The sequence below is a fragment of the Lagopus muta genome, chromosome 1 (assembly GCF_023343835.1).
Source record: "Lagopus muta isolate bLagMut1 chromosome 1, bLagMut1 primary, whole genome shotgun sequence".
Classification (NCBI taxonomy): domain Eukaryota; kingdom Metazoa; phylum Chordata; class Aves; order Galliformes; family Phasianidae; genus Lagopus; species Lagopus muta.
Window position 1 is genome coordinate 172,662,230 of NC_064433.1, and position 25,922 is coordinate 172,688,151.

At 38.4% G+C, this 25,922-nt stretch overlaps 1 protein-coding gene across 10 annotated transcripts in view; it reads left to right on the plus strand.

Annotated features, from left to right (window-relative positions):
- Positions 1-342: 342 nt before the first annotated feature.
- The window catches only part of N4BP2L2 (NEDD4 binding protein 2 like 2), a 44,398-nt gene continuing 18,818 nt past the window's right edge, over positions 343-25,922 (plus strand). For 3 of the 10 annotated variants that reach the window (XM_048934602.1, XM_048934606.1, XM_048934603.1), the window contains exons 1-6: positions 360-636; positions 3,188-4,608; positions 13,656-13,780; positions 18,048-18,136; positions 18,500-18,576; positions 22,244-22,387. In XM_048934602.1, the coding sequence (XP_048790559.1) occupies positions 3,188-4,608; positions 13,656-13,780; positions 18,048-18,136; positions 18,500-18,576; positions 22,244-22,387 (1,856 nt within the window). In that variant the 5' untranslated portion in view covers positions 360-636. Of the gene's footprint in view, positions 637-2,070; positions 2,209-3,187; positions 4,609-13,655; positions 13,781-18,047; positions 18,137-18,499; positions 18,577-22,243; positions 22,675-25,922 lie in introns of those variants that run through there. The other 7 variants (XR_007374727.1, XM_048934601.1, XR_007374726.1 and 4 more) reach the window with 6 other exon arrangements.

The window sequence follows — 25,922 nt, forward strand, 5'->3', positions numbered from 1 at the left end:
TGCAGCACTGAGGCTATGATTTTAGCATTCAGGAGTTTTGTTCTATGCTTACAGCAGCTGACTTTTTTTTGTTTTCTTTTTTTTTTTCTTTTTCTAGGAATAAACACCAAATGTTTCGATATCAATACAAACTTGCCCATTTTTGGGCAGTGCAGCCAAGGCTGAGAATACCTAAAATCCACTGACCCGGGCTGGCTTTGAGAATTCTCCCCCAGGGGGAAGGAACGGGGTGCACACAGACAACCCCACATCACTCCACCAGCACACAGCAACCGACCCGGAGCACCGCCCCTACCCTCACGCCGGGGCTCCGGGCGCACCTCGGACAAGAGCCGCCTTTCACCGAGAGCGGCCCGAATCCCGCCCGCAACACTAACTGCCCGCTCACCGCCCGCTGGGCGACGGCCCACCCCCCCGCCACCGAGGGCATTCTGTGAGATGTAGTCCTGTGCCTGTGCCCTGCGGGGCGCAACTACGAGTCCCAGAGCGAGCCGCGGTGAGGAGAGCAGGGGAGGCGGAGCCGGCGCCATTTTGAGAGTGAGGGATTGCCCTCCGCTCCCCTCCCCCACCGCCGGCCGGGGGTGCGTCGCTCGCCGGGACGGCGGAGGACGGGCTGGCGGGCGCTCGTGTCTTGAGGTTGGTTTCCTCATCCGTATGTGGGTGAGGGGGAGCGAGGGGTCAGTGGGGGGAGGTGGGCGCGGGTGCCAGGAGGCTGGCTGGGGATGGGGGAAGGTGGCGGCTGGCGGGCGGTACCCCACGCCTCTCGAGCGCTGCTGCTCCCGGCCCGGCCGTGCGGTGCGTCCGTGAGCGAGAAGGGCTCGGAGCGCTGCCTCCTCCGTGCCCGAACGGGCAGATCCGGGCCTTCGCTTAATCTTCAGCCTCTGCCACATGCGCCCTCTTTTTTTGCGTTAGTGAATTTATTGTAGACGTGGAGCTTAAGGCCGTCGGTTACTTGCTGGAGGCGTTTGGCAGGTCGAAGTGATGACATGGCGTTGTAAGCACTGCCAAGTGGATCGTGTGTGCAGCTCGGGTTCGGTGCTTCCAACCGTATCTTCAGTGCCACGGAGCTATCAGGCTTCCCAGGGCAGAGATCACGACCTTAAGCTGCTGGAGTTCAGGCAGTGTTTGGACGGTGCTCTCGGATATATGGCCTGGTTTTGGGGTGTTCCTGTGTGGAGCCGGGAGTTGGACTCAGCGGTCCTTGTGGGGCCCTTCCGATTCAGGATATTCTGTGGTTCTATTTTGTCTCCTTCGAAAGGCAAGACTGTAAGGTAGATTGCACTTTCTCAGTATGTACATGCTCTGACCGTGCAGGTGGAAATGTTTTTTACGTGCAGTTTATCTCTCCCTAATGTTATCTGAGCACGCCTGCTGAAGATTAGAAAGAAGGAGTATTTCTTGTGTGGGACAGTCACACAGCAGCCTCCATCATGAGAGAAATTCTCATGCAGCAGGTAGCTCACATGCTCCTTTACTTTCATTTCACATAAGAATATGTGCATGCCTTGCTTAAGCCCCATTCCACAAGTGAGATGAGAATAGAAACGAGAGTAAAGCAACTTTTCACTGTATCACAGAATTGTAGGGATTGGAAGGAACCTCTGGAGATGATTGAGTCCAATGCCCACACTAAAGCAGGTCTCCTAGAGCAGGTTGCAGTGTTTCTGTGTAGAGATAAAGTAACATTTTTGAGTAGTTGGGGGATATAGGCATATATTATACTTGCTTTCCAATTTGTAAAAAGGGGGAACTGAAAAGAAGGAGATGTGTGAGAAGCAATGTGCGAGTCTTGAGAGATGGAGAGAGTGGTATCCAGAGCAGCAACCCAGTAATACCAAGGAATATTGTCATGCGTGGCTATGTTTTTCCACCATATGGCAGTACTGCTATCTTCCAGTTATCAAAATGAAATAGAAACAGTAAAATCTCCTTGGCTTAAGCATTTTCTGACTCTCTTTTTCACTTTTTACAGTAGGTGAGAAAGTGTCCTGATAAACACCTGTCAAGTTTTACACATAAAGTTGAAATGAAGAATATTACTTACGAATCTTCCTTTGATGTTATCTACAGATCCTTTTCAGGCAGAGCGAAGGAAGGAAAAAGTTGGTTTTTGTTGGAGATGATGAGCATGTAACATTTGATCAATATTAACTCTTAGAAGGATGAAATATTCCACAGTTGACAGAGAGTAGGAGAATAAATCCTCTGGTAGGATAAATACTTTCTCATTTAATACTGTGTTTGGTATGCTGGAGGGCTTGCTAAATATACCACTTGGCACTTAATTTATGATGACTTGCTTTTCACTGCGTTACATACAGACTTTTAGAGTGCTAAGGAAAATCAAACTATGGATAATGGATGGGGCAATGGCATGACTGCATGTCACACTGATCAGAACTATCTGACTTTGTGTTTTTAACTGCTCTTGCTCTAGCTGTCTGTCATTCTGGAACTTACTGCCCCATTCTTAGATTGTAGTTCATTTAGTGCTCAGATTACCTTTCAGTTTACTTTGAAAGTATGCAGCTGCGTGGTTTTGATACCTAATGAAGGTCTTTAGTTGTTCCATAACTAGAAACATAATGTCAGATTGTAAACTGAATTTTAAGCCTTATTTAACCAGTACCAAGTTAGAGATGCCATCTGATATCTGTTTTATTGGTGTAAAATGAATTAGCTGAGTTCCTGTCGCAGAAAATAATCCCAGTGTCTGAAGTATTTGCATTTTTGTCGGTCGTCTTAGTAGTGATGTTAGGCATTAGTTTGTGCTTTGAAATTTGGCACATGTTAATCCTATCATAGAGATCTGAAATGCTTGGCAGATTAACAAAGGTAAGTGGAGAACAGAAGTTGTTGATTTAACTTATTTTTCAAACATAAAATTCATATGAAGAAAGACTGATTTGTAAATTAAGATACAAAACATGACTGCAAGACTGTGTAATGTGTTTCTCATATATAGAGATGTTTAAACAAAATTGCCATGCTACTAAACAAGACTTCCAGTAGGTATTGCCTGCTTTTCTTCTTCTCAGTGCTTGCTTCACATTCAGTTGTGATAGTGGAGATTCTCAAGAAGCACATCATAGGCCTCAGTAACTTGACTTTTTTTTTTTTTTTTTTTTTTTTTTACTTTGCTTTAAAATTGTTTGTGTTGATAATGTATTGGTCTTTTTTTCCAAAGATGCTTCATGCTGAAAGTAGAGTAAGGCTGTTGGAGTGTCAGGATGAAATCACAACTGAACCGTGTTCTAAAAAGATGAAGTCAACGGAAGGGGCATTTGAGAACCTCTCTGATTGTGGCAACCAAGGCACTCAAGAAGAAGGGGACCCTGACAGAACCTCCAATGATTTGATACCAGTGTGTGTTTCAGATAATGAAGGGGATAATGAAGTGCAGAAGCAAGAGAAAATACCTATGAATGTCTTTGGAGCAGTGAATGAAGTGCTTCCAGAAGGTAATCTAGAGTTTCATCAAACAGTTGATTCTGTGATTGTGCAGAACATAAATCCTCCATTTGTATCAATAAATGACACTGAGGATGAAGGAAAGGAAGATCCTCTTACTGCGAATGATGTCAATGAAGATAATACTAAAAATAGTTGCATAGCATTCTCAATAAATAGAAATGAGTCAGATGAAGAGTTTATTACAAGCAAAGAGTTTATTGGACCGATTTACAAGCCTGCTGAGCGTAATACACAGGACCAGTCTGGGAGCTGTGATGAGTGTCAAAGCAGTGTGGGAGATGGCACACATGAAAACAGAACTGAAGGAACTGAGACAGAGAAGGTGCCAGCCATTTCTTCTGCTGTATCAGGAATGGATGATGAACTGGACCAGTTCTACAAAGAAATTCACCAGCTGGAAAGTGAAAATTTAAATCTGCTTCAGGAAAAAGAAACTGAAACTTCTCAGGAACAATATTCTGTGTATAATTGCGGTCAAACATCACAAGAGGATTATCAACATGTATTGTTGGACAGCCCACAGTCATTTTACAAGAATGGACAATATTTCTTTGGGGAACAGGGAAGTCAGAAAATAAGCAGTGAGCAACAGTTTGTCATGGAAACAAGTGGCTGGAAAACTGAAAATGCCCTTAATGGACAAATAGAGTCTAATTATTCAGTGCCTGAATTCAGACCTGCCTGGCAACCAAGGGAGTCTTTCATAGTACCTCAGGGGCCTCCTCCTCCTAGACTGACCCATCAGGCACATTTTCAGATATTTAATTCCACACAGCAAAAAACAGATGCTTTTCCTTCTCAGAATGATGAACTTTCTTATGAAAATTACTATGGTTACCATGAAGATGGGGATATCAACTGTCATGGTGCAGTGCGCGATCAGAGTAGCTACAATGTTGGTCATACTGATTTCCAAAATACTCAGGTCTTTAGAAATGGAAATAATCACCAGAGTGGACTCCAAAGTAATGGTTTCTGTGAAACCAGAAAAGAGTATTGGGAGGAACCAAAAACTTACAGTGCAGAAGGAATGCGTAGATTTTCTTTCCTACCTGAGGAGAGGTTTGATTGTTCACGGAAAGTGCTCCTTATCTTAAGAGGCCTACCTGGGTCGGGGAAATCAACTCTATCTCGGTAAGTGACAGGACAGGGGGGAGTGGTTTTGCACTGAGACGGGAGGTTTAGGTTAGATATTAGGAGGAAGTTTTTCACCCAGAGGGTGGTGATGCACTGGAACAGGTTGCCCAAGGAGGCTGTGGATGCCCCATCCCTGGAGGCATTCAAGGCCAGGCTGGATGTGGCTCTGGGCAGCCTGGTCTGCTGGTTGGTGACCCTGCACATAGCAGGGGGTTGAAACTCGATGATCTTTGAGGTCCTTTTCAACCCATTCTGTGATTCTAAGTGAAGGCTTAAAAGTTGGGAGGCTTACTCAGATTAAAAAAAAAAAAAAAAAAAAGGATTTTTGAAAAGCTTATCAGCAAGCACTTGGCAAAATTTGATATTTGTAAATTAGGCTATTAAAATGCAGTCATATTAGAATCACATGGTTTGGTTTTTGTTGACATTAGTATGAATTTTGATGAACAGAAGCTGTTTTTTGTTAATTTTGAAATGTTCTGTGACTTCTATTCTGAAGTTCTCATATGCACTAGTATGTGATGGTCTGCCCCTTTTATTATCAAATTTCTTCATTTAGAAAGAAGTCTTTGGTATAATCCAGCAGGAGTAGTAGCTTTTTATGGCTGTGCAAAAATCTTCAAAGACCATTAGAAGAATTTTGCTTCTCTGGAAGTGTAATCCTTTTCAGTGTACTGGTGAAACAGTGTAATCTCATTTGTGTTTTTCATACGAATGTCTGTACGTTTTTTTAATTTGTGAACACACAAGAAAAATGTCATTTTCACTTAGACATGTGCTTGTTGAAGTTTCCAACAGAGTTAAAGCCAAGCACAAACTCTAGCTTGGATTTTCACCTTCTTTTTGCTTACTGTAGAAAGTGCATAGGTTGATAAAGAACAAAACCACTGTCTGTAGTAAATGAAAACACATTTCTTTTGCACACAGAAGAAGTTACTTTGTTAGTATTTAGTGATTGAGCTTCATCCAGAAACTGCATGTGACAAACAGGCCATCCTTTGTGGTTATATTCCCTTGTATGTTAGCAGACTATTAAATAGATACTGTGATTATATTCTTCCTTGTTGTTTGTTTTTGTACAGAGGAGCAACCTTACTGTCTGTGGGTTTTGATTTTTTTTTTCCCCCAGTATGTAGGGGGCTGTATCATAGACGAGTATCTACTAGAAACTTCTAACATATTTGTATGACTTTAACTCACATTTTCTAGTTACTGATTGTTCTGTTCTGCAAACCTATATTTTTGAAGCTGAGTGTTAATATGTGAGTATTATTACAGTAGATTCTTAAGTATATGAAAGTAACATAGAAAATAATTGAAGTGGAAAAATATTGCTTTGTTCGGTGCAGAAACTGGGTAGTTTTAAATATGAGACTATTTAACATTATCTTTTCCATACTTTGCATGATGGATGGCCTTTCAGTCTTTCTCCAAGTATGACAGTCACGTTAGCTGAAAAATCCTATATATTGTTTTTTATGAATCTGTATTGATGCTTTTTCATCTCCTTCTTGTCAGATGAATTACTGATTGCATTTAACAGATGGGGAAATGGGTGCTGTAAGATCAAAGTCAATCATAGTCACTGAATTTGGGTGCAGAATTTGAACTGTGTGGGACTTGTTTGTCATTGTATTGTAATTGCTGTATGCAATTTTGTATGTTCAGAGCTTGGTTTTAATTGTTAATTGCTGCAAAATCGTATTCCAGGGTCTCATATACCTAAGGGGTGGAATGTGCTGGGGGAAGAAACTAAAAACCAGAATTACATAGCATCTGTAGTGCAGACTAGGACAACAAATGACACCATAGCCTTGTGGTGTCATTAGTACCCATGGTATCTTGGTAGATGGGCATCTTTAGGAACTTTAAACCTCTGCTGCTTGTGCTAGCAAAATCACTGTATAGATGAAGCTGATGTATCTTTATGGATCAGGAATGGAAGGAATTAGTTGCATCTTGCAAGTTTCCCAAGTCTATAATGACAGCAAAGCAGTAGTGAGACTCAGGAATCTTGAATTCCAGTCTGCATTTTTGTGCAAACTGTGGATTTGTAAATACAGACACGTTTCCTCCTGCTCCCCAACTTGACACGTCTGTTCTTACTCTTATAATGAAGTCTGTGTTTTGTTTTGACTTTGTCATCCCACATGCTTGAATCAAAGGCATGTTTCTTGGAAGGGTCTTCGGGAGGTCACCTAGTACATCCTTCTGCTTGGACTGTCACCATCATTGGATCGGATCAGTCATACTTTTGTCTTGAGAACTTCCATTAGTGTACTCAAAGCTTCTCTGGTGCCTGTAGGTTATATGCCATCTGCTCAGCTCTTTCATGTTTTTCCAAGTGCCTTTTGAACTAGGAAGCCCCGAACTGAACACAGTGTTTTAGAACTGATAAGCAAGAGGCAGAGGGGGGATCTTCCGTCGATCCACTGTTTTTTCTCCATTGACCACTTTTTCCCTAATAAAAAATGGCATTTGTTCTTCTTTTAATGAGATTGCACCATTGATTCCATCTTCAGTTTGAAGATGCTACATTTTTACATCTTTTCAGTTGGGCTGCTCAACCAGTTACTTTCTATTCTGTACTAATGCATAGGTTCTTTTTGCACCAGATGGAGAGCTCGGCACTTTTCCATGTTGAACCTCACTTAGCCCAGTGCTCAGATTTCTCTGTATCCTCCAGGACACTGAGCCCTAATGTTAGGTACTTCTGTCTTTGCTACCAGTGTGGTGTCAGCTTTAAGTTCTGCCTCATGATCCAGGTTAATGGTGAAGATGCCCAAAGACTTGATTTCACTGTCTGTCCTGCTACTCTGCACGTACTGACTGGAAATGTCAGAAGCCTTAATACATTCAAAGGATATTGCATTCATTGCTCGGCCTCATCCACAAAGCCAGTAGTTTCATCACATAGTACAGTCTGGCCTGGCCACTGAAGTGTGATTTGTCTGTTGTAAATCTACCTTGACTTTTTGTAACGACCTTAATTTCCTTCAGATGTTTGGAAGTAGATTCCAACAGAGAGCACTATGATTTCTCTGGAAGCTGATGTTAGGTGAGGTTGAGCAGCCCAGTTCCCTTGTCTTTCCTAACCTCAAATATGGGCATAGCATTAACCTTTTCCTGGTCACTGGAGACCTCTCGTGATCTCACTGATTTATTACATGCATTATTACATGTGTAGGCAGTTGCAGTATAAGATCTCTGCTTCTGCCCTAAAATTCTAAGTGGATTTCTTGGTTCAGTCTTTCTCACTTTTCTTCTTAGGATTACCTTGTCCCTTTGTCAGCTGCTGGTGTGGTCTCATTCCCAGGTTAATTGTACTGATTTCTTTGTTGTGCTTCACTCTTTTGCCTTGCCCCTGTTTCTTCTGGTGACAGCTGTGAGTTGCTTATTGCAGTTTGTACCACTATGCTTCCTAAGTCCTTCCCATTTTAGGCCAGTTTTCTTCCTTCTCTTGCTGTTCTTAATGTTGTGCTGGGAGAAGTGCATTCTCATAATGCACTGCATTGGTTGGTGCTAATCCAGATTGCTTCAACTGCAGAAGTGCTCTATTCCTGCAGAAGGAATAGAGTTATTGCAGTGGGAATCTTTGCTTTTTCTGCTCTGCTTTGTACAAAACCAAGTGCTTTTTACTTCTGTTTTCTGTGCACTTGATGTCTTAAAGTCCTGCAACTTTGATGAATTCGGGAGGAAAAAAAATAGGTAGAAGAAAAGCAGATAACGTACTTGGCCAGATAATGCTCCCTCAATCCAAAGCACTTCAGAGAAAAGCTTGGAAAATGCTTTGTTTCCTTTGCTTTGGAAGTGATTTTGTAGTTTAGTTAGCAACGTTCTATACCATTTGCCCAGGTGGGTACATAGTGATGGTATCTTTAGTCCAAGTAGCAAAAATGTGCTGTAATTTTAAGTAGTTAGTAATGTGATCTTAAGAATGTAAATGCCATGGGAAAAAGATTTAAAAGAAGACTTTGATTTTTTAGGATATTTTGCAAATAAACTTGGCAGCAATTCCAATTTTCCATTCCTCTATAAATAGATCAATGTGAATTTGTGTAAAATTAGCTTCATAGGGTTGAAACAACAAATATTGGCATCATTGACAATGTACGTTTGAAATTAAATCTGTTGTTAGGCAATATAAGAGAGTATTCCAGAAAGAGAATACTGCTGCTGGAGTGAAGAGCTTCTGGATCTTGTGAGTGGATGGGTTAAGTAAGCATTTACAGCTGTGGATGGGTTAAATAAGTATTTACAGCTGGGTGTAGAAATATTTTTGTGCTATTGTTTCTAATTCTGTGTTTCTTTAAAAATGCTGCCTGTAATAGTTGTAACAACATCACAGAATCATCGAATGGCCTGGGTTCAAAAGGACCACAATGATCATTTAGTTTCAACCCCCTGCTATGTGCAGGGTCACCAACCAGCAGACCAGGCTGCCCAGAGCCACATCCAGCCTGGCCTTGAATGCCTCCAGGGATGGGGCATCCACAGCCTCCTTGGGCAACCTGTTCCAGTGCCTCACCACCCTCTGGATGGAAAAACTTCCTCCTAATACCTAACCTAAACCTCCCCTGTCTCAGTTTAAAGCCATTCTGCCTTGTCTATTCAAATCATTTACATTGATTATTGAATCATTTACAAGTACTATTTAAATAGCTTAGTAGTACTGCAGATTTTTGAAAACTGTTTAGTTACAGTCTGTTTTTTCCTTGTTTGTATGATAAATTAGATATTTTAAATAATTTATTAGATTCTAAGATATCTTAACTGTAAAGTTATTTATCAAGGTAGGCTGACTGACGTGCAGAGCGTGGAACTGTTTTGAAGAACTGGATTTAAAGCTGGTGCATGGGTGCATGTGGGTATGTCCATGCTGGAAAAAACATGTATTAGTTTGCTGTCTAGTTAATATGAGCACTTGAACTTCCAGATGAGTTTTGTGTGTAGAAATGATAACTTGCATTAGATCAACTAGATTATCTAAAAGAAAACCTAAGTGAGCTGCTGTGATTTTTCTATCTGCTTCAGTGTCACTGTGCTGTTAGACTTGGAGGCGAATGTTCTATTGCAGGGAATGTCCTGTAATTGGATGAAGAGGAGCTGGTTTGCAGTGGTTGGTTATTACTGCAACTTGTGTCACACGTGCACATACCGATGCTACTGATCTGCAGTTTGACTTTCCTGTTAGAGAGTTATCTTCATTGTTTTTCCTTTCTCACCTCACAGCAGTGGAATCACCTCTTTGTGAGGTTAGATTCATTCTTTGCATAGGTGAGCTTTATTGTTTTATGAGCCTAGGATAAATTTTATTTCCAAATACATCTTAGAAGTGCGTAAATTATTCCACGTGAAGTTGATGTTTTGAGATTTTACAAGTTGAAATAGCACAGCTTCCAAAAGAGATGATTGTTAGACTTTGAAAGTGTTGTTTTATGACTTCATGCCAAAGTTATGGAACAGGCTCTGAACATTGGCATCTTATTTGAAGCTCTAGTTCATTAGCTCATTACTTGAAGATGGTGTGTGTGTTGTATTTGGGGTAAGGATTCTGTTGCCCTGTCATCTTTGGGAGTCAATCTGCCTCTGCAGTTATGTAGTTTCAGTTTCATTCTTGTACAGTTCACAGTATTAAATCTGCTAGCTGGTTATATAGGTTCATAAATTGTGGTACGTTCTGAGCATTGAGAAATAGTAATGAAGTATTTCAGGAATGAATTGTGTTTATGGGTTTGCAAGATTCCTAACCCCTTGTAGTGTTTCCGTATTGCAAGGACTGTTGTGGCTTGGAAAATACAGAGGAATTTGAGTAAATGAATTACTTTACAGAACTCTGAACAGTTTCTGAAAATGATAATACGCATGAATGCCCCATTGATCGCTGTGTGTTCATTCATCAGTTGAAGAATCAGGTCCCAGCTATTAGTTCTTATCTCCTTTATTAAGGAGAGCGGTTCTTATTCTCTGTTACACATGCACATGCATTTGGCACACAAGAAGTGAGTGTAGAAGCTGGATCCAGTTGTTTGGAGCGTTATTAGCTGGCAAATTAGAATACTGAAAATAAGAAAATTGGGCCGTGTGTGAAATCCTGGCAAGATAACTTAGGAAATGTGTGTTCCTGTTAAGTGTTTTATGTGAAACAGGAATTGGTATTAGAAGAGAATGCTGGTTTTTATGCTGTATGACTTACTGGTGCCATTTTGTTTATTTGTGCTCTCCTACCAGTAAAATACACATCCTAACAAAAGGTGAAGACTCAAACAAAAATACTGATTGATGTCCAGCAAAGTGGCTGTAATTTTGTTGTATCATACTCTGCTTTCTGAAAGAGCACTGAGAGTCTTTATTTTGAGGTAACCTTGTACCCTGGAATAGGGAGAAAGAACAAACAGGAAAAAATGGATCAGAGGCATCTTTGGCCATTTACTTCACAGATGCATTATTTGTAGTTCCTTCTGTTCCCCATTAATTTTGTTTTTGTTGTTAGAGATCTCCATGCTTTAAAGGCGAGAATAACCAACAACTTAATTGTAAGATAGTAAACATATAGGAATATAAACAATATACTACAGTGTTTTTAATTTTTTAAATTGTTGTTATGTAAAATTGGATTTATTTTTCTTCCAGCTGCGTTTTTAATGCAAATCTCTATCTGTAACCAATGTGAAGTTGGGCCGTTCAGTCTTTAACTATGAGCTCTGCAAGGTCTATTGTTGATGACATGGCAATTCACAGCACCTTCCTTGTGTGGAAATTAAACTTAAGTAGCTCTCCCTGCAGCTATTTAGAGCTAACATGCATTTCTTGCCTTGGGTTGTTTGGGATTTGGCCAGCTCTCCTCTGTTCCTGGCACCTCGGCAACAGTGTATCATGTATGCTGCTGGGGCAGTTTTCTTCTTGTAGCCTTTGGGTACAGTGCCTATTTTTGAGTCTGAGTAGTTGCTGCAGTTGCCATTGGGCAGTGGAATCCAAGAGTCTCAGTGGGATATAGATGCTCTGTGGCAATGACTGGCTGTTTTTATAAATTGGAATATACTATAGAAAGCAAGAACAGTCATGGGATCAGACTTGTAGATCTGAGTGAAAGGAGAGTTATCGCCATTTCACAGGATTTTCCTTTAAGCACCAATTTCCAGGGATTTCCTGAAAGTTTGACAGAATAGAGATTACTCACTGGGTTGGATTAATGTAGGTTTGATCACGTGTATGAAGTTCTGATGTTGCTGATCAACCGGGGGGGGAGGAGGCTAACCCCACCTGCAACTTCACTCGTTGGTTTCCCTGATTCACAGGTATTTCTTGGGCAATACTGAGCATGAATTTTAGTTAACTCCAAAAACTGGCTCAGTTATGCCTCTCAGTGGTTTAACTGTTGCATTTCATGCTAATGCAAATAGAGAATTCTAGAGAAGTTTAAGGGATTTGTGCAATATTCTTTCATCGCTCATTGCAATAACTAATCTAAATCATTGCAGTAACTAATATAATAATCAGAAGCATTACCAATATTGTGAAATATTATAAAACGGATAAAAAACTTGTTAACAATATACTTTACAACCACTTCTGAGATTTCCTTTTGCCTGAGTTGAATTCCCCCAGTGTCTTTTGTTCTTTATGTTGAAGCTGTTTTCATCTGGCTTCCTGCTGTAATTTTTAGCGTTAGGTTATTCTGACCCACAGATGAAATAAACTTCTAGTATATCTGTGCTGCTTAAAAATGGCAGGCCTGAAAGACTGGGTAAATGTAAAATTCACACTGCAATCCGTTTTACTTTCTAATTTTTTAGGATTCTAGTTTGGATCTCTGCATTTTATTCATTTGCTAACTGTTTTGATTTATCCGAGCATTTCTTCCCCTTTCATTTCACCCATCAAACTCATGCCCTGCTGCAAGTCACCATAAAATGGCGTTTCCTCAGGAAGCCAGGCTAACCCACTTTAATCAAGTGATTTAAGTGGTTGAAGAAGCGATTGTTTTTCTCCTGATTTGAAGTTTAATACATGCAGGGATAATAAAACGCGTGCTTTTCTATCGCCTTGTTAACCCTGAAGTGTGAATGATGGCAATTAAAAACTGTATCTTAAATTTCTTGTCACCTGTGTGACTGGAACTGCAGTTCTAAAGGATGGGGTTGCCCCTGCAGCAGCTCACTGCTGCTACTAGAGGAGGTCTGTATTGATCTTCTTTCATCACTTTCCCTGTGTCATCTTGTTGGGCCTTCACTTGAGTAAGTACAAATGCTAAAGTTTCCAAAAATTGACACAGGAAAAAAAAAAAAAAAAGAAATAAGGGTCACTTTTTTTTCGGAGTAACTTGTAGATGCAGGGAGTGCCATTGCTGAAGAGAAGGTGGGTGTGAGTGAGATTGTGTGGCTCAGATTGGGGCAGAAGACAGAAATTCCATAGAAATGGAATTACAGAAGAGTATGCATCCTATATTGGAGGAATAGGAATTTCTATGTCTGACTTTTGTTAGTAGCACAATCCTGAACTTTTATTGTGATGCTCTATTTTTCCCTGAAAATATGGAAATTGCTGAAAACATTAGAAGTTTTCTTTTGCTGTTCCTATTCAGTGCATATTGTATGTGCAAGAAACATGAACAGTGGGCAGAAGAATGCTTGTTTAGAGGAAGAACTATTTAAGCATCCAGTTCATTTCTCAGTTTATCCAGGTCCTGTGATCAGATCTGTTCCTAGAGATAATTACAGATAAGAACTGATATGGCAAATGTTAACAAATATGATAAATGACCAGTAGGTGCTCAGAACCTATTGTGGCAGAGCCATGAAGTAGGTGGCTACAAACTTCTAAGTTGGAGAAACAACAAATATAGAAGTAGAGAGGGGGGAAAAACACTGCTTTAATCTGAATTGAAATTAATAGTATACTTATGTTTTTCCAATACAAAATATTTCAGATTTTGTAAGAATCTCAGAAGTAGGGCACTGATTTATTTTAGCTTTATTGTTTTTTGGGGGGTTTAATATGAAAAATAAATCCTGTAATATTTTGCATTTCCCTTTTCTCAATAGTTTTCTGCTCGATCACAGCCGTGATGGCGTTGCACTCAGCACCGATGATTACTTTCGTCAACAAGATGGATATACATACAATGCTGCTCAGCTGGGGGATGCCCATGACTGGAACCAGAAGAGAGGTTTGAATGAAATGAAATTCTATTAAAACACTCTTCTATTTAGAAAACAGAAGTAAAGCCTAACATGTGGTAATGTGCTAATACTATATATGAGATGAGGCATGTATGTGTGTGTGGAAGTGTAGGAGTGTGTGTATATAAAACTGTCAGAGTATACGTATTTGTATCTTTATGTTATATTTTAATCAGTATTTAAACTTGTATTGGATTTTGAAATTGCAGAAGTGCAAATTCTAAGGGCAAAATCTTTTCTGTATGCTCTGATCTACTGATTTGTTACATCTGAGACTAATATCCTTGTGTCTGAATTGAACATCTTTTGCTGGCGTCAGCAGTGTCCTGTTTTTTCCAGAGTCTTGCCTGATCTGAGGTTTGTCCAAGATTTGTGGAAGAGTTTTTCTGAGGAAAACTTCAGTTTTCTTTTGTGGGTTAACACTTTCGTAAAGCAAATTACACCTAGCAGTTAAGGACTGAGTTTAACTGGTAGAGAAGTAGGTACCCAAGGTACATCCAAGGAGGATGGGAAACAGGCTGATTCTCGCCCTTTCTGTAGTAGTTTTGTAAGAATCTCTGTACATGTTTGATTCACTCCAAGGATAGGACAAACCTTTGCATGCAGATTAAGACATTGCAGAGTGAGATTAAACAGAAGCTTCCTGCAAGAGGAATGAATCCTTTGCATCAAAAGTTATTGAGAACCCAAGGAAAAAGATGTCTGCAGGACGGTGCAAATATTTTCCCCTTTTCTTCCATTCTCACCCTAATAAAAATTTTATGATACACTGGGGAAAAGTTACAAGTGAACAGTGAAGAGTTTTTTTGAGCAGTTATTGGAATTGTAAAACTTGTAAGAAGCCCTTTTGACATTGCATTGCAGCATTATCAGTATTTCAGAGGAAGTTACGAGTTGGCTGGGGAGCAGAAAAGCTGATCAGATTGAGTGACTGTGTGAGGGATTTAGGTGAACAGGATTTAAAACTCTTGAATGTTTACAAGACAGTGAATTACCTATCCTTGGTAACAAAGCACGTTTGCATTTAATTTGTAGGTTGGGGGATCAAGTGCACAAATACAGCAAATGCTGGAATTAATTTGCCATTGTGACTTCAATACAGTCTTTCTTCACAAGCTTTTGTAAATTTTGGCCCTTCGTTGGCAAATTGGTTATTCGCTCTATTAATCTTTGTATTCTTTATTAATCTGTCCTGAATGCCATCTTTCAGGGAAAAATCCTGAAGTCTGAATCACATCAGTCTGTCACTTGTGCAAGGTTAATGAAGCCAGAACAAAATATTGTTCAGTTTTCATGGCTTTCTCCACTGATTCTTAATGCTCTGATAGAACATACTTTATCTTTTTTTTTCTGCCTTCCATCTATGTGGTTACTTCCCAGCCTCTTTTCCTTTAGTTTCTTGTTTTATGGGTTGATTTCATCAGGATAAATCCCTAGTTTTCAACAATAACTTAGTTGTTTTTTTTTCTTCCTTTGGATACTTGCTTCATTCAATGTACAGCTTGAGCAGTGTTTGTTGAATGAGTACATATACAACAGATGTGTGTGTGTGTGTGTGTGTGTATATCTATAGTGAATAATCCTCAGTACTCACTGTGGATCTCTCTTTTCATTTGATATATACTGTTTCTGACTCAGTTTAGCAAGACATTATTAATTCTCTTGGAAACTTTTACAACACTATTCTTATTTTGAGTTTCAGTTATTTCAGTTCTGTCATCTAGTTCATCATCTTAAGTTCCATGTCAGCACTGGTGGTATTACATTATGAACTTTTTTTATTGGCAACCTAAGGCACAGTTGTTAAAATAACTTGCTATCTTGGATGCCAGGCTTGGCAATTTGAGCATTCTTTGGGAAGTGTAGTAGTAATAGAACTTCACGTACTCCAATTTTCACCGTCTTCATATGAGTTCATATCACTTCTGTAAATGATATCTGTGACTTTCAAAACTGACAGCTAGAAAACGAAGATCAGGCAAAGTAGTGGCTATTTGGAACGTTCAGGAACATTCACCAGAAGACAATCCTTCTTAATGAAGGATCTGCCAATGGGCAGTCATCCTGGCTTACCCATTATTTATCTTACAATTATCTCAAAAAAGAAGAATGCTGGAGTCATGCTGATGGTGTGATACATACCCCTAACTCAATCCCAGAACAAGTCTGTGTGCTGAAAGAGGTAGGAGACTATGAGAGGAAGTGGTGCACAAGCACGTGTGTGAAGTTCAGTATGGTAACACATGTGTCCAGTAATTACTATGCAGCTAGCCTTGGATCATGCATTTCTGAAGGTACAGGGTTTTACTTTGCAGCCATGGTGCATTTTTTATCTCTTGTGCCCTTTTAATATGTTCTGAAAGGCAGACTAAACTCTTCTCTTTTTCTTGCAAGGTCTTTGAAATGTGGAATTCTTGACATGTTTGTAACTCAGATCATTAATACTGCTTAGAACTAAATAAAAGTTAATCTTAAGCTAATCTTTTTTTTTTTTTAATCTGTAGTACCAGAGCAGTTGATTATTTTTTTTTTTTAATGGAATTCATCTTTGTGAGATTTCTTTAAACAGCAAAATAATTATTCTTTGGTTTATGGTTTGACAGAGGTCTTACTTTAATTGTGAGATGCTTTAGAGTTATTGTTAGAGGCATCTAATGCATGAATCTGATGTACTGTCACACATTAGAGATCTGCTTCTCCCTCTGGCTTAGTTTCAGGCTGCAGAAAGAACCTAATTCACAAAGTAGTCCTTTTCTAAAGATATAAATGTAGTGTCCCTTTCTACGAAAGGCAGTGGAGACCTTTTCAAATCACTAGGTGAAGGAAATTAAAACAATGAAAATTAAGGTAGAACATTTGTCTCAAATGCGAGATACTTCAGTACCCTCTCTAGGTACTCTTTTGTAGGAGTTCTTTCTGCACTTCTGATGAGAATAGATTAATTGCTATCCTAGTTTCTCTGAAGTAGGTGTAGATGTCAAGCTGATATGATTGTAGTACTTGCGTTTTTCAGTTGCTTGGGTAAGTCTCCTGTATACCATTATGCAGAAGCTGGTTGACATAATCATGCTTTTTAGATATGTTGTACAACCCCTTTCTTAAGCATACCTTTTTGTCCTCCAGAGACAAATCCTGGTAATGAGAGTTAGGAATCCTCACAGAATGCTTTCCGGACTGACTGTGGGGGATGAGGGATTTAGAGGAATGAGTGCCTGATCTCAAGATCAGAGTTAGATTTTGCCTTGGTTGCAACTAGAACAGAGTTGATTTTCCTCATAGTGGATGGTATGGTGCTGTGTTTTGGCTTCAGGAGAAAAACTGCTGGCTGCGCACTGATGTTCAAGTTATTGCTGAGCAATGCTGTACCAAGCCAGGAGTGTTTCTGTTTTTCAGCTTCTCATACTGTCCTGCCAGTGAGGGGGCTGAGGGGTAGAAGGAGCTGGGAGGGGGGAGAGCCAGAACAGCTGACCTAAACCAGCCAAAGGGATCTTCCATACCGTATGGCATTGGGTGAGGAAACCATAACACCCATGGGAGCTGGCTGGGGAGGCAGGCGCTGCTGAGGCATTGACACTGGTTGTGGGTAGTGAGCTACTGTGTTGCACATCATTTGTTTTGTAAATATATGCATGTATGTATCATTGTCATTACTATTATTTCTCTCTTTGTTTTAGTAAACGGTTTTTATCTCAACCTATGAGTTCTGTTGTTTTTTGTTTTTTTTTTTTATTTCTCTCCTCTGTCCCACTGGGACTGGGGAGAGTGAATGAAAGGCTATGTAGTGTTTAGCTGTTTGCCAAGTTAAACCTCTACAGGTTTTTTAATGGATCTCACTAATATTTTGGATGTCTTTGTATAAATATTACATATTTCATGATGTTTTGTTGAGTAAGTGCACTACCTAGCCATAGGTCCCAGTTATGAATGCATCATGTGCTGCTGGTGAAGTTGGAGCCTGAATATGGTTTCATGCCAGGAGTCTCTTTAACACTCAACAGGGCACATACTTGGAGCAGCTCTGTCGTATTGTTTCAACAATTCCCATTTAACCCTTTGTATCAATTCACCACTGCCTTGGTTCTATGTGCCTTGCTTCATTTCTCTTACCTATTTGCTCATGTTACTTTACATTTCCATCTCTACTTTTCATAGAACTGTGTGTTTCAATCAGACCAGATTAATGCAAAAACTTTCTTGCGTGTGTATTTGAATTATATAAAATTGCTTATTTACATGTAGTTTCTTCTGTTGCAGCCAAACAGGCGATGGAGCAGGGAAAATCTCCAGTTATAATAGACAACACTAATACTCAAGCATGGGAGATGAAACCATATGTGGAAGTGGTAGGTTTTATTCTGAAATTATACCATCTGTTACAGCTCTGTGAATTTACCTTCATATGCAATGAGCTGGTCTGCTATGTGCAGAAACATCTTCCTTTCTTTGGTTTCTGAAGGGAGACTGCTTGTTGATGCAGTGAGGAAATGGTATGGCGATAGTCCAGAATGGTTTTAGGACAGATGTGATCTAATCTGCTGAGCCTGGACTGAAAGACAGGTTTGGGACAAGTAGAATTCAGTGTGCTACAATGTGTAGTTAACTACATTTGTTTATTGTAGTGGCCCATGAACTTCTTGTTATAGTTATTACTGTTCATATTTTATATAATACTACTCATACAAAACATTTTTCTTTGCTTGCTACAGGCTCTAGAAAAGGGATACAGAGTGGAGTTCCGTGAGCCAGATACTTGGTGGAAATTTGATCCTGAAGAATTGGAAAAGTAAGGTTTATTTTAGATAAATCATTGTATTTATTGTATCAAAAGATATAAAGAAATTTGCCCATGTAAAAACATATAGGAAGTTTATATTTTATCCAGTGTCTTATACTGAAAATATAATTTAACTATTTGTTTAAAATATACTTTTTGAGACACACTAGACTTGTGGATATCAAAATATTGTCTTGTTGATCCTAGAAGTCAATATTAAAACTTTCTTGGAAGCAAATTAGGAAGTGATCAACTATTGTAGAAAGCGCTTCTGCTGTTGTGAAAAACTTAAGTTGTCCTGGGAAACTTGTTGCTACAAAACAGACAATAAATAGTTAGAATGTAAGAAGAAATTAAGAGTGCGTCAATAGAAGTGCCTTATGTTTTCTTTCTTTAAATGTCTCTTCGTCAGGGAACAGTAGTGCATTCCAAATCCGTATAGATTAAATAAAAAGTTTGTGTTTTAGGCTATTCTATCACAGGATTTTGTGAAACATTTCTAATCTTCAGAGCATCTAGATCTTAGAATATTAATTTTGGACATAAGTTATCGAGCCTGTGGGTTGTGAGAGTGCCTCAAAAGCTGTTGGTTATTCTTGGTAAATTTCTCTTTTGTCTCAGGCAAAATCTTTAGGAATCTGAGAGGTACCAGCCCAACTTAATTTAATACTATCGTGGTTGATAAAGTGTTCTCTTACTGTTCATGATTTTGTTTGTCTCCAGATGACTTGGTTTATCATTATTTCAGCTTTGTAAAATAGCCTCTACAAAACACCACGTGTGTAATACCTGTGTTACTGACTGAGACTTCATTTTTTTTGTGTGTTCTTGATAAATCTTCTAAAATGTTCTTCCTTTAGTCCTAAGCTACTTGTGATTTATTGTTAGGGATGGAGTCTCTCTCTTCGAGATGAGTTCTAATACATTTTTCTAGTTTATGATACAGCACTGCAAAGTTAGGAAGGAAGCTGTTACAGTAATCAGGCATTTCTAAGATGTTCAGTGTGAGATTTCCTTTGCATGAGACAAACTAGAATTTTCTAGGAAAATGGGTGTTTTCTCATGAATAGGTAACAAAGTTAAAGCAAAAAGAGAAGTGTTATTGTTATCATTGGATTTCCTTGTCTGGTAATTAATTGTAAGACCAAAATTTTTATCCCTAACAAAATGAAGGAAAGCCCTTGAACTATGAAGTGATTTTACCTTGTGAGTTTTCTGGAACTTTTTTGGCCAATCCAGTTGCTTTATGTATTTGAATAGATGTGCATGGCCAGTAAACTTTGTTTATTGGGAGTTTAGGAAAAGTGGTGATGTGGTATTTTGTTCTGCAAGTCCATGTTGTTGTTTTCCCTATTTAGTGTATTTAGGAAATAGATGATAGAGGAGTTACTGTAGTTTGGGGATTTTCCCCTTACATTGAGCTGACATTTGGTGCACTACCTGGGTAAATACTACCCTAGTCATAAATCCAGAGAACCTATTAATTGTCTGGAGTCGTGCATTCTGATTCCCTCCTAAGTCACTATTTACAGTCTTTGTTTCTGCTTGGAATAAAACCAAGCTAGCTTGTACTTTACCTAGCCAAAGTATTTTGAATATATCCTTTTTTTTTCTCTTTTCCCTCCTTTCTCCCTTCCCTCTTTTTTTTTTTTTGGTGGCACTGTCTGATAGAATTGTTCATAACATTTATTCAGTACTAGATTATCCTGATATTCTAGGAGTCTTGTGTTTTTCTAGATACCTTTATTAAGTCGTTTCTGCCACAGCCTAGTGTTTAAGAAATAAGAGCAAAGCCTTACTGAAAGGAAAAGAGACAAAGTTGACACTAGGTGAATGCCTGATGTCAGGAACATGATAAATGTGCATTCAGTGTCTTCTTCCTCATGTTGATGAGGTACATATTGTCTTTAGACTCACTTGTGTGTGATTTTTTTTTGCTTCTAGTTTAGTGTTCTTCACATAGCTTGTGGAAACGTCTTGACTTCCCATGTGTGTGTCTTGTGGCAGTGCTTAAGACATGTTACTAAGTTTTTAGACCCCTTATGTAAAGGATTTTGTACTTCCAGATGTAATTTTTAGGTAATTCTGAAAACTGCAAATCGGAACAAACAAGTGGCACCTTGGTTGAAGAGAGATGTTTTAAGAGCTTACTTAGCAGTGGATGAAAACATTACCCTCTTTCAGAGAGCTTTTATGGTTTCTGAGTAGGAGGCAGAACATGGAGGTGTGCGTTTGCTTCAGACTTCTGGCAAATAACAGATATCCTGTCAAAGCAGTATTTGAGGATAGATGTCAAAGTTTACCTGTTGAATATATAAACAGAAGTGAAATGCAAGCAAACGAAATATATTCGTTTTTCTTCGGTGTGATCATAGAACTGCAGTTTGGCATTGACTTCATTGAACTTGTGCTGATGTTTTATTTTTTATTTTTAGGTAGTAATGTCTATGTAGTATTATTTTATCAATAGATTGGGGTGCTCTGCGTGGCAAGATTCTTCTAATGTAGAAGCTTTTAATAGTGACAGAACCTGGCTGTTATCAACAGATAAAGCTTTCAAAGTGTAACTGTCTGCTAGGAGATATTGCTGGTACATGTGTTGGTGAAGGACGAGATGCCTTTATGTTCCTTTGGTGTAGCCAGGCTGCCAAAAAGATTAGGGAAGATATACCAAAGGAGGATGTGCTGTCTTGATCTTTTTCTAGAGTCAGTTCTGTTGCAGTGCTGGTAATTCTCTGACACTCACTTTGTGCATTAACCTCATTGTTGTGTTTTTAGGGGAGGCTGAAATTCTATTAATGTGAGTTTTGAGTTGTTATTCCATAGGTGCTGAGGAAATAGAAGCATTACAATGTAATTTCTAGTGTCTCAGGTTCTTAATAGGCCCACTTCTCTCTGGAAGCAGTGGTTGTTCACTGCTGCAAGAACAGATTGTCTCTTTTGGCTGCCTTGATGCTTTCCCTTATCTGCCATATCTGTCCTTTCTGTGTCTATTTCTAAATTTGAAACAAGTATCAGTAAAAATAGTAGATACAAGTATGAGCATGCACTGCTTGTTTTGAAAAATAATTTTAAAATGTTTCTCTTCATTTCCCTTAGTTTCATTGATGAGAAAATATTCTGTCTCTAAGTCTTGAAATCATATAGTTCCATTTCTGATGCTAGTTTATTTTCCCAAATAACAGAGTAATAGTCTATAAGGCATTAATCTCTCTACTCGTTAGCTAGTATACAATATAAAATCTTAAGAATAAATAGGAACAAAAATGTTTCTAGGGCTGCTTTAGGTATGCTGTCCTGGTGAATAACAGCGGGTTTCTTTATAAAGAAGAATGGCTGTATTGTTTTCTGGTACTTAGTGCTTTCAGTGGTGAATTATTAGAAATAAAATAAGCATTAATGCAAATTGAATGCTGAGAGAATTAGAATAGAGTGTAAAAAAGTTTAAATTTGAAATGCTATGAAGTTTCAAATTAAAATTTATGCAATCACTTGACTTAGTTGTATGTATGTTTTCCAATTATGTAAAGATTACTGCTAAGAAATACAGGAAAATACATCTGGTTCTTTTAGAAATGAGAAGCAAGGAGAAAAATTGTGAAATAAGTTTTTTTTTTTCTTACAGACTGTAAACGTAACCATACCAGGCAATTCATTTAAATTTTTGTTTTTGTAGGAGGAATAAACATGGGGTCACTCGTGAGAAGATTGCTCAGATGTTGGAACGATACGAATATCAAATATCCATACCTGTTGTCATGAATTCAGAGTTACCTCCTCACAAACACACACAGAGGCCACCTCTGCAGCGAAGACATAGGTGGGGAGGCAATACAGACTCATGGAATTCTTTCAGTGTTTCCAGTAGCCAATAACACAGTTGCAGTCAGTGATAAAAATCTGTTACTTCCCTTTCTAAAAAACGTCACCACCTCCAATAAACCAGTGGATTTTCTGGTTTAAATAGGCCTGGTTCGAGACCATTTCTTTCTGGAGGTTGTTCCTTTAGTGGACTTTCATGTAAATAAAATTGTACATTAAATGTTTTTAAAAGCTATATTTATTACAGTTGTAATAAGTTTGATTTCAGTAAAATATTTGATACGAGGCGTAGCGTAGTCTTTCTACAGAAACCTAAGACAAAGATGTTTTCATACAACAAATAACTGTACAGAAGGTTTTCTTTAAAGAAGGTCCTGTTAGATATCTTTGGAAACTCAGTCCCAAAAGAGGAGATTATTTATGTATTAATCAATTTTAATGATTCTCATTATCTTTGATGAGACTTTGTTTTTTTAAAAACAATGATGTCTCGGGTTGTGCTTATGTTTAACTGGTAGATATTGCCAAAAGCTGTTGGCAAAAAGAAGGCATGTATTTTGTGGTTCATCTCAGAAGCTCCCCTCAGCTGAAGCAACAGTATTCACCAGCCTTAAACTCTGTGAGCTCGATTTCTTTTTTAATTTATTTATTCATTCTGAACAGCAGATTATAGAATACGATGGTGTCTGCACACCGTTGACCTTTTTGTGTCTAAAACACCTAAATTTTATCACTGCAGGCGGAATTCATCAAGTCTTTCTTAGCCCATTTCTTTCATCTAAAAATGAAGCATTTAATTAAGCTGTCAGATCTCATCAGTTGGGGTGCATCCATTCAATGCAAGAAATGGGTATACCTCTGTAAAACCAGATTGTGCTCTTTGGCACAGCCAACGTGATCTGTTCAGCACATAACAGCAAAAGAGCCAGCATGGAGATAGACTAATTTATTACTTTTTTTATTTTTTTTTTTTTTTACATTCATAAGCTTTCACTTTGCTTGCTTTCTAACTGCTTTCTGTATTAATAAAATATATTTGTCTTCAGTGTTGTTTCAGTAATTCAGTGCAAGTTTTTTATTCTTAAGCTTTTATGCAGATGAGCGCTGCTGTTAACCTGTTGGCTGAAACAACTCTTCAGCTCTGTGTTTGATTTTCTAAAACACTGAATGAGTAGATCTTGAAGGCTTGTGAAGAGTATGAGAACCTAGCTCAAACCATTCTGTTGTCTGTTTTGTTATTATTACAATGTAATAGTCATCAGAATTTGGAGAATTGTGAAGCCAGCATGGTTTCCGTTTTTCACTTATAGACAGTGTGTCATAGGGGCCCTACAAGGTGCTTTATCTTTAAAGTCTGAATAACAAAACCTGAAAATCCAGGTATGTAACAAAGTATCTTTCTGTGGTTTTTCACAACTACTGTGCAGGTCTACATTTGTACAATTTAACCTGTGTCAAGAATAATATTTTTCTAAGGGATTTGATTAACTGCAGGAGTTGAAGTGTGCAGTTTCACATTTAAATAGTTGCTGTAATGATTTGAACAATAATGCAAGTAGTGCATGGATTCTTAACATATTGAACCGTGTATACTTTTTTTTTTTTTGCTTGTTATCAACATTGATACCAATTGTGTTACTATATCTTAATTTCCATGGTCACCTTTTCCCTGTCTCAAGAGAATTGTGGAAATAATTGTCAATGATCCATAATGCTTTAATTATCTACATGTTCTTATATTTCAGTATAAAAGTACACTTCAAATTAGAAGTTTAATTTTTTTTGAGAGAGGGACTCATCTAATTTATTCACGTGATCTGTGGTACCTTAAACCATGATAAAGGGATGAAGTAAAGTGCTGTTCACAGAGCGTGCTGAGATATTACCGAAAGGTAATCAGTAAGAAAGTACTGTAAAAAAAGGTAACCATCTTGTTTTTAAAGGAAATGGGCTTTTTTTAAAAGCAGTTTTCAGTTGACACTTAAGCTCTCTCTAACTAAAAGTTTGGATTTAAGTAGACATGAATTATTACTGCTTTAAAAGGATGGAGCATTTCCATGATTTAATGCTTTAATAAATTGTTGTGGATGGGGAGCAGTTCTGACATGCAGAGGCGTGTTGATCAGCGTAGGCTTGCTGTTTGCAAAAGACACATAACAAGAACAGAGTGCTTTGCAACTTGTCACAGAATCAAAGAGTTATTGGGAACTGCTTAATCTGTAATGCTGTATTCCAAGGTAAGTGCAGCGACATAACAGGTAAAAACACAGTTGTTATTTTACAGTATGTTCACGTTTTGTGGGGGTCTCACGTTTGTGGTTTAAGCTACTAACTGCAAGTGCATGCATCTGAGACAGAAGTTGCTTTCTTGTCACTGATGGCATACTATACTATGATATAAATATGGGAATAAAAATGAGGATATGAAATACATGTGCTGCAGGTGTTGAATTTTTCCTTGCAAGTGAGGAAAATGTCTTATTTTGCCAACAAGTACATACTAGAAATGTAAAGACTCTTTTCAGTTAGAACTCAGTTCCATTGGACTTGAAATCTAATTATTTTTATTATCCAGCATAGTGTTTATGCAGTACACCTATTGATTTGTCAGACATCACAGGTGTGTTGCTGTTGTTTTCTTTTGTTTCTGATTTCTAAAGAATTGCTAGTTCACAGTATTTGATGAAATAGTGACAGAAATAGCAGGTAGAATGTAGAATGTTAGTGTAGCAAAGGCAGGTTCTGAGTATCTGCTGCATATTTCACACTAGTGAAGTGTTTGGTAAGTAAATTTAAACAGAAGAGTTCAGGTGCTTAGCTGTAGTTTTACTTTCCTAATCATGACATTTAAATCAGTGAAACATGCATATTTTGTTAGCAGGCAGCTGATGTGTTGTTAATAAAGGGGCAAAAAAGCTCTAGTTTTACTGCTTGATCTAAACTTGTGTGTCTTGATTTCCTGAAGTACTAAAAGCTTTGACAGATGATTTGATGTTACTTTTTCATTTACAGAAATAATAATAATAAACATCAGACCTAATGTAACAGCAGGTTTTTGGGTTTTTTTCAAACATGATGTTACATGGTGTTCTATTAAGCCTTCTGTTCTGGTGACCGTGCCCCTTTAGGTTTGTTCTAGTCTATTTTGCTGTGCTGGATACTTCAAGTTTGTTCTTTTTATTGTGTTTTTTTGGTTTTGGTTTTGGTTTTTTTTCCAGTAAAGATGAAAGCCAGGGTTTTGTCTTACATGTTTTGTCTCCTGAAGCATTCTGCAGGGCTGGTACATTTTCGTTATTGCTCCATAGTAGATAAGAGAAGATCGGGCTCTGTCTAGTTCATTTTTCTTTGATTGTTTTCTCTTTCCTGATGTAATTTAGACTGTGTCAGTACTTTCCTTTTTTGAGCTGACCAATATAATTCATTTTCAATGAGTTGCAAAAAGAAATATTTTCATCATTTCGCATTTGTCTGTGTGATACATGTCATTTGAACTCCTGCCTCCTTCCAGCAATCCAGTTAGTTGGAGGAAATTC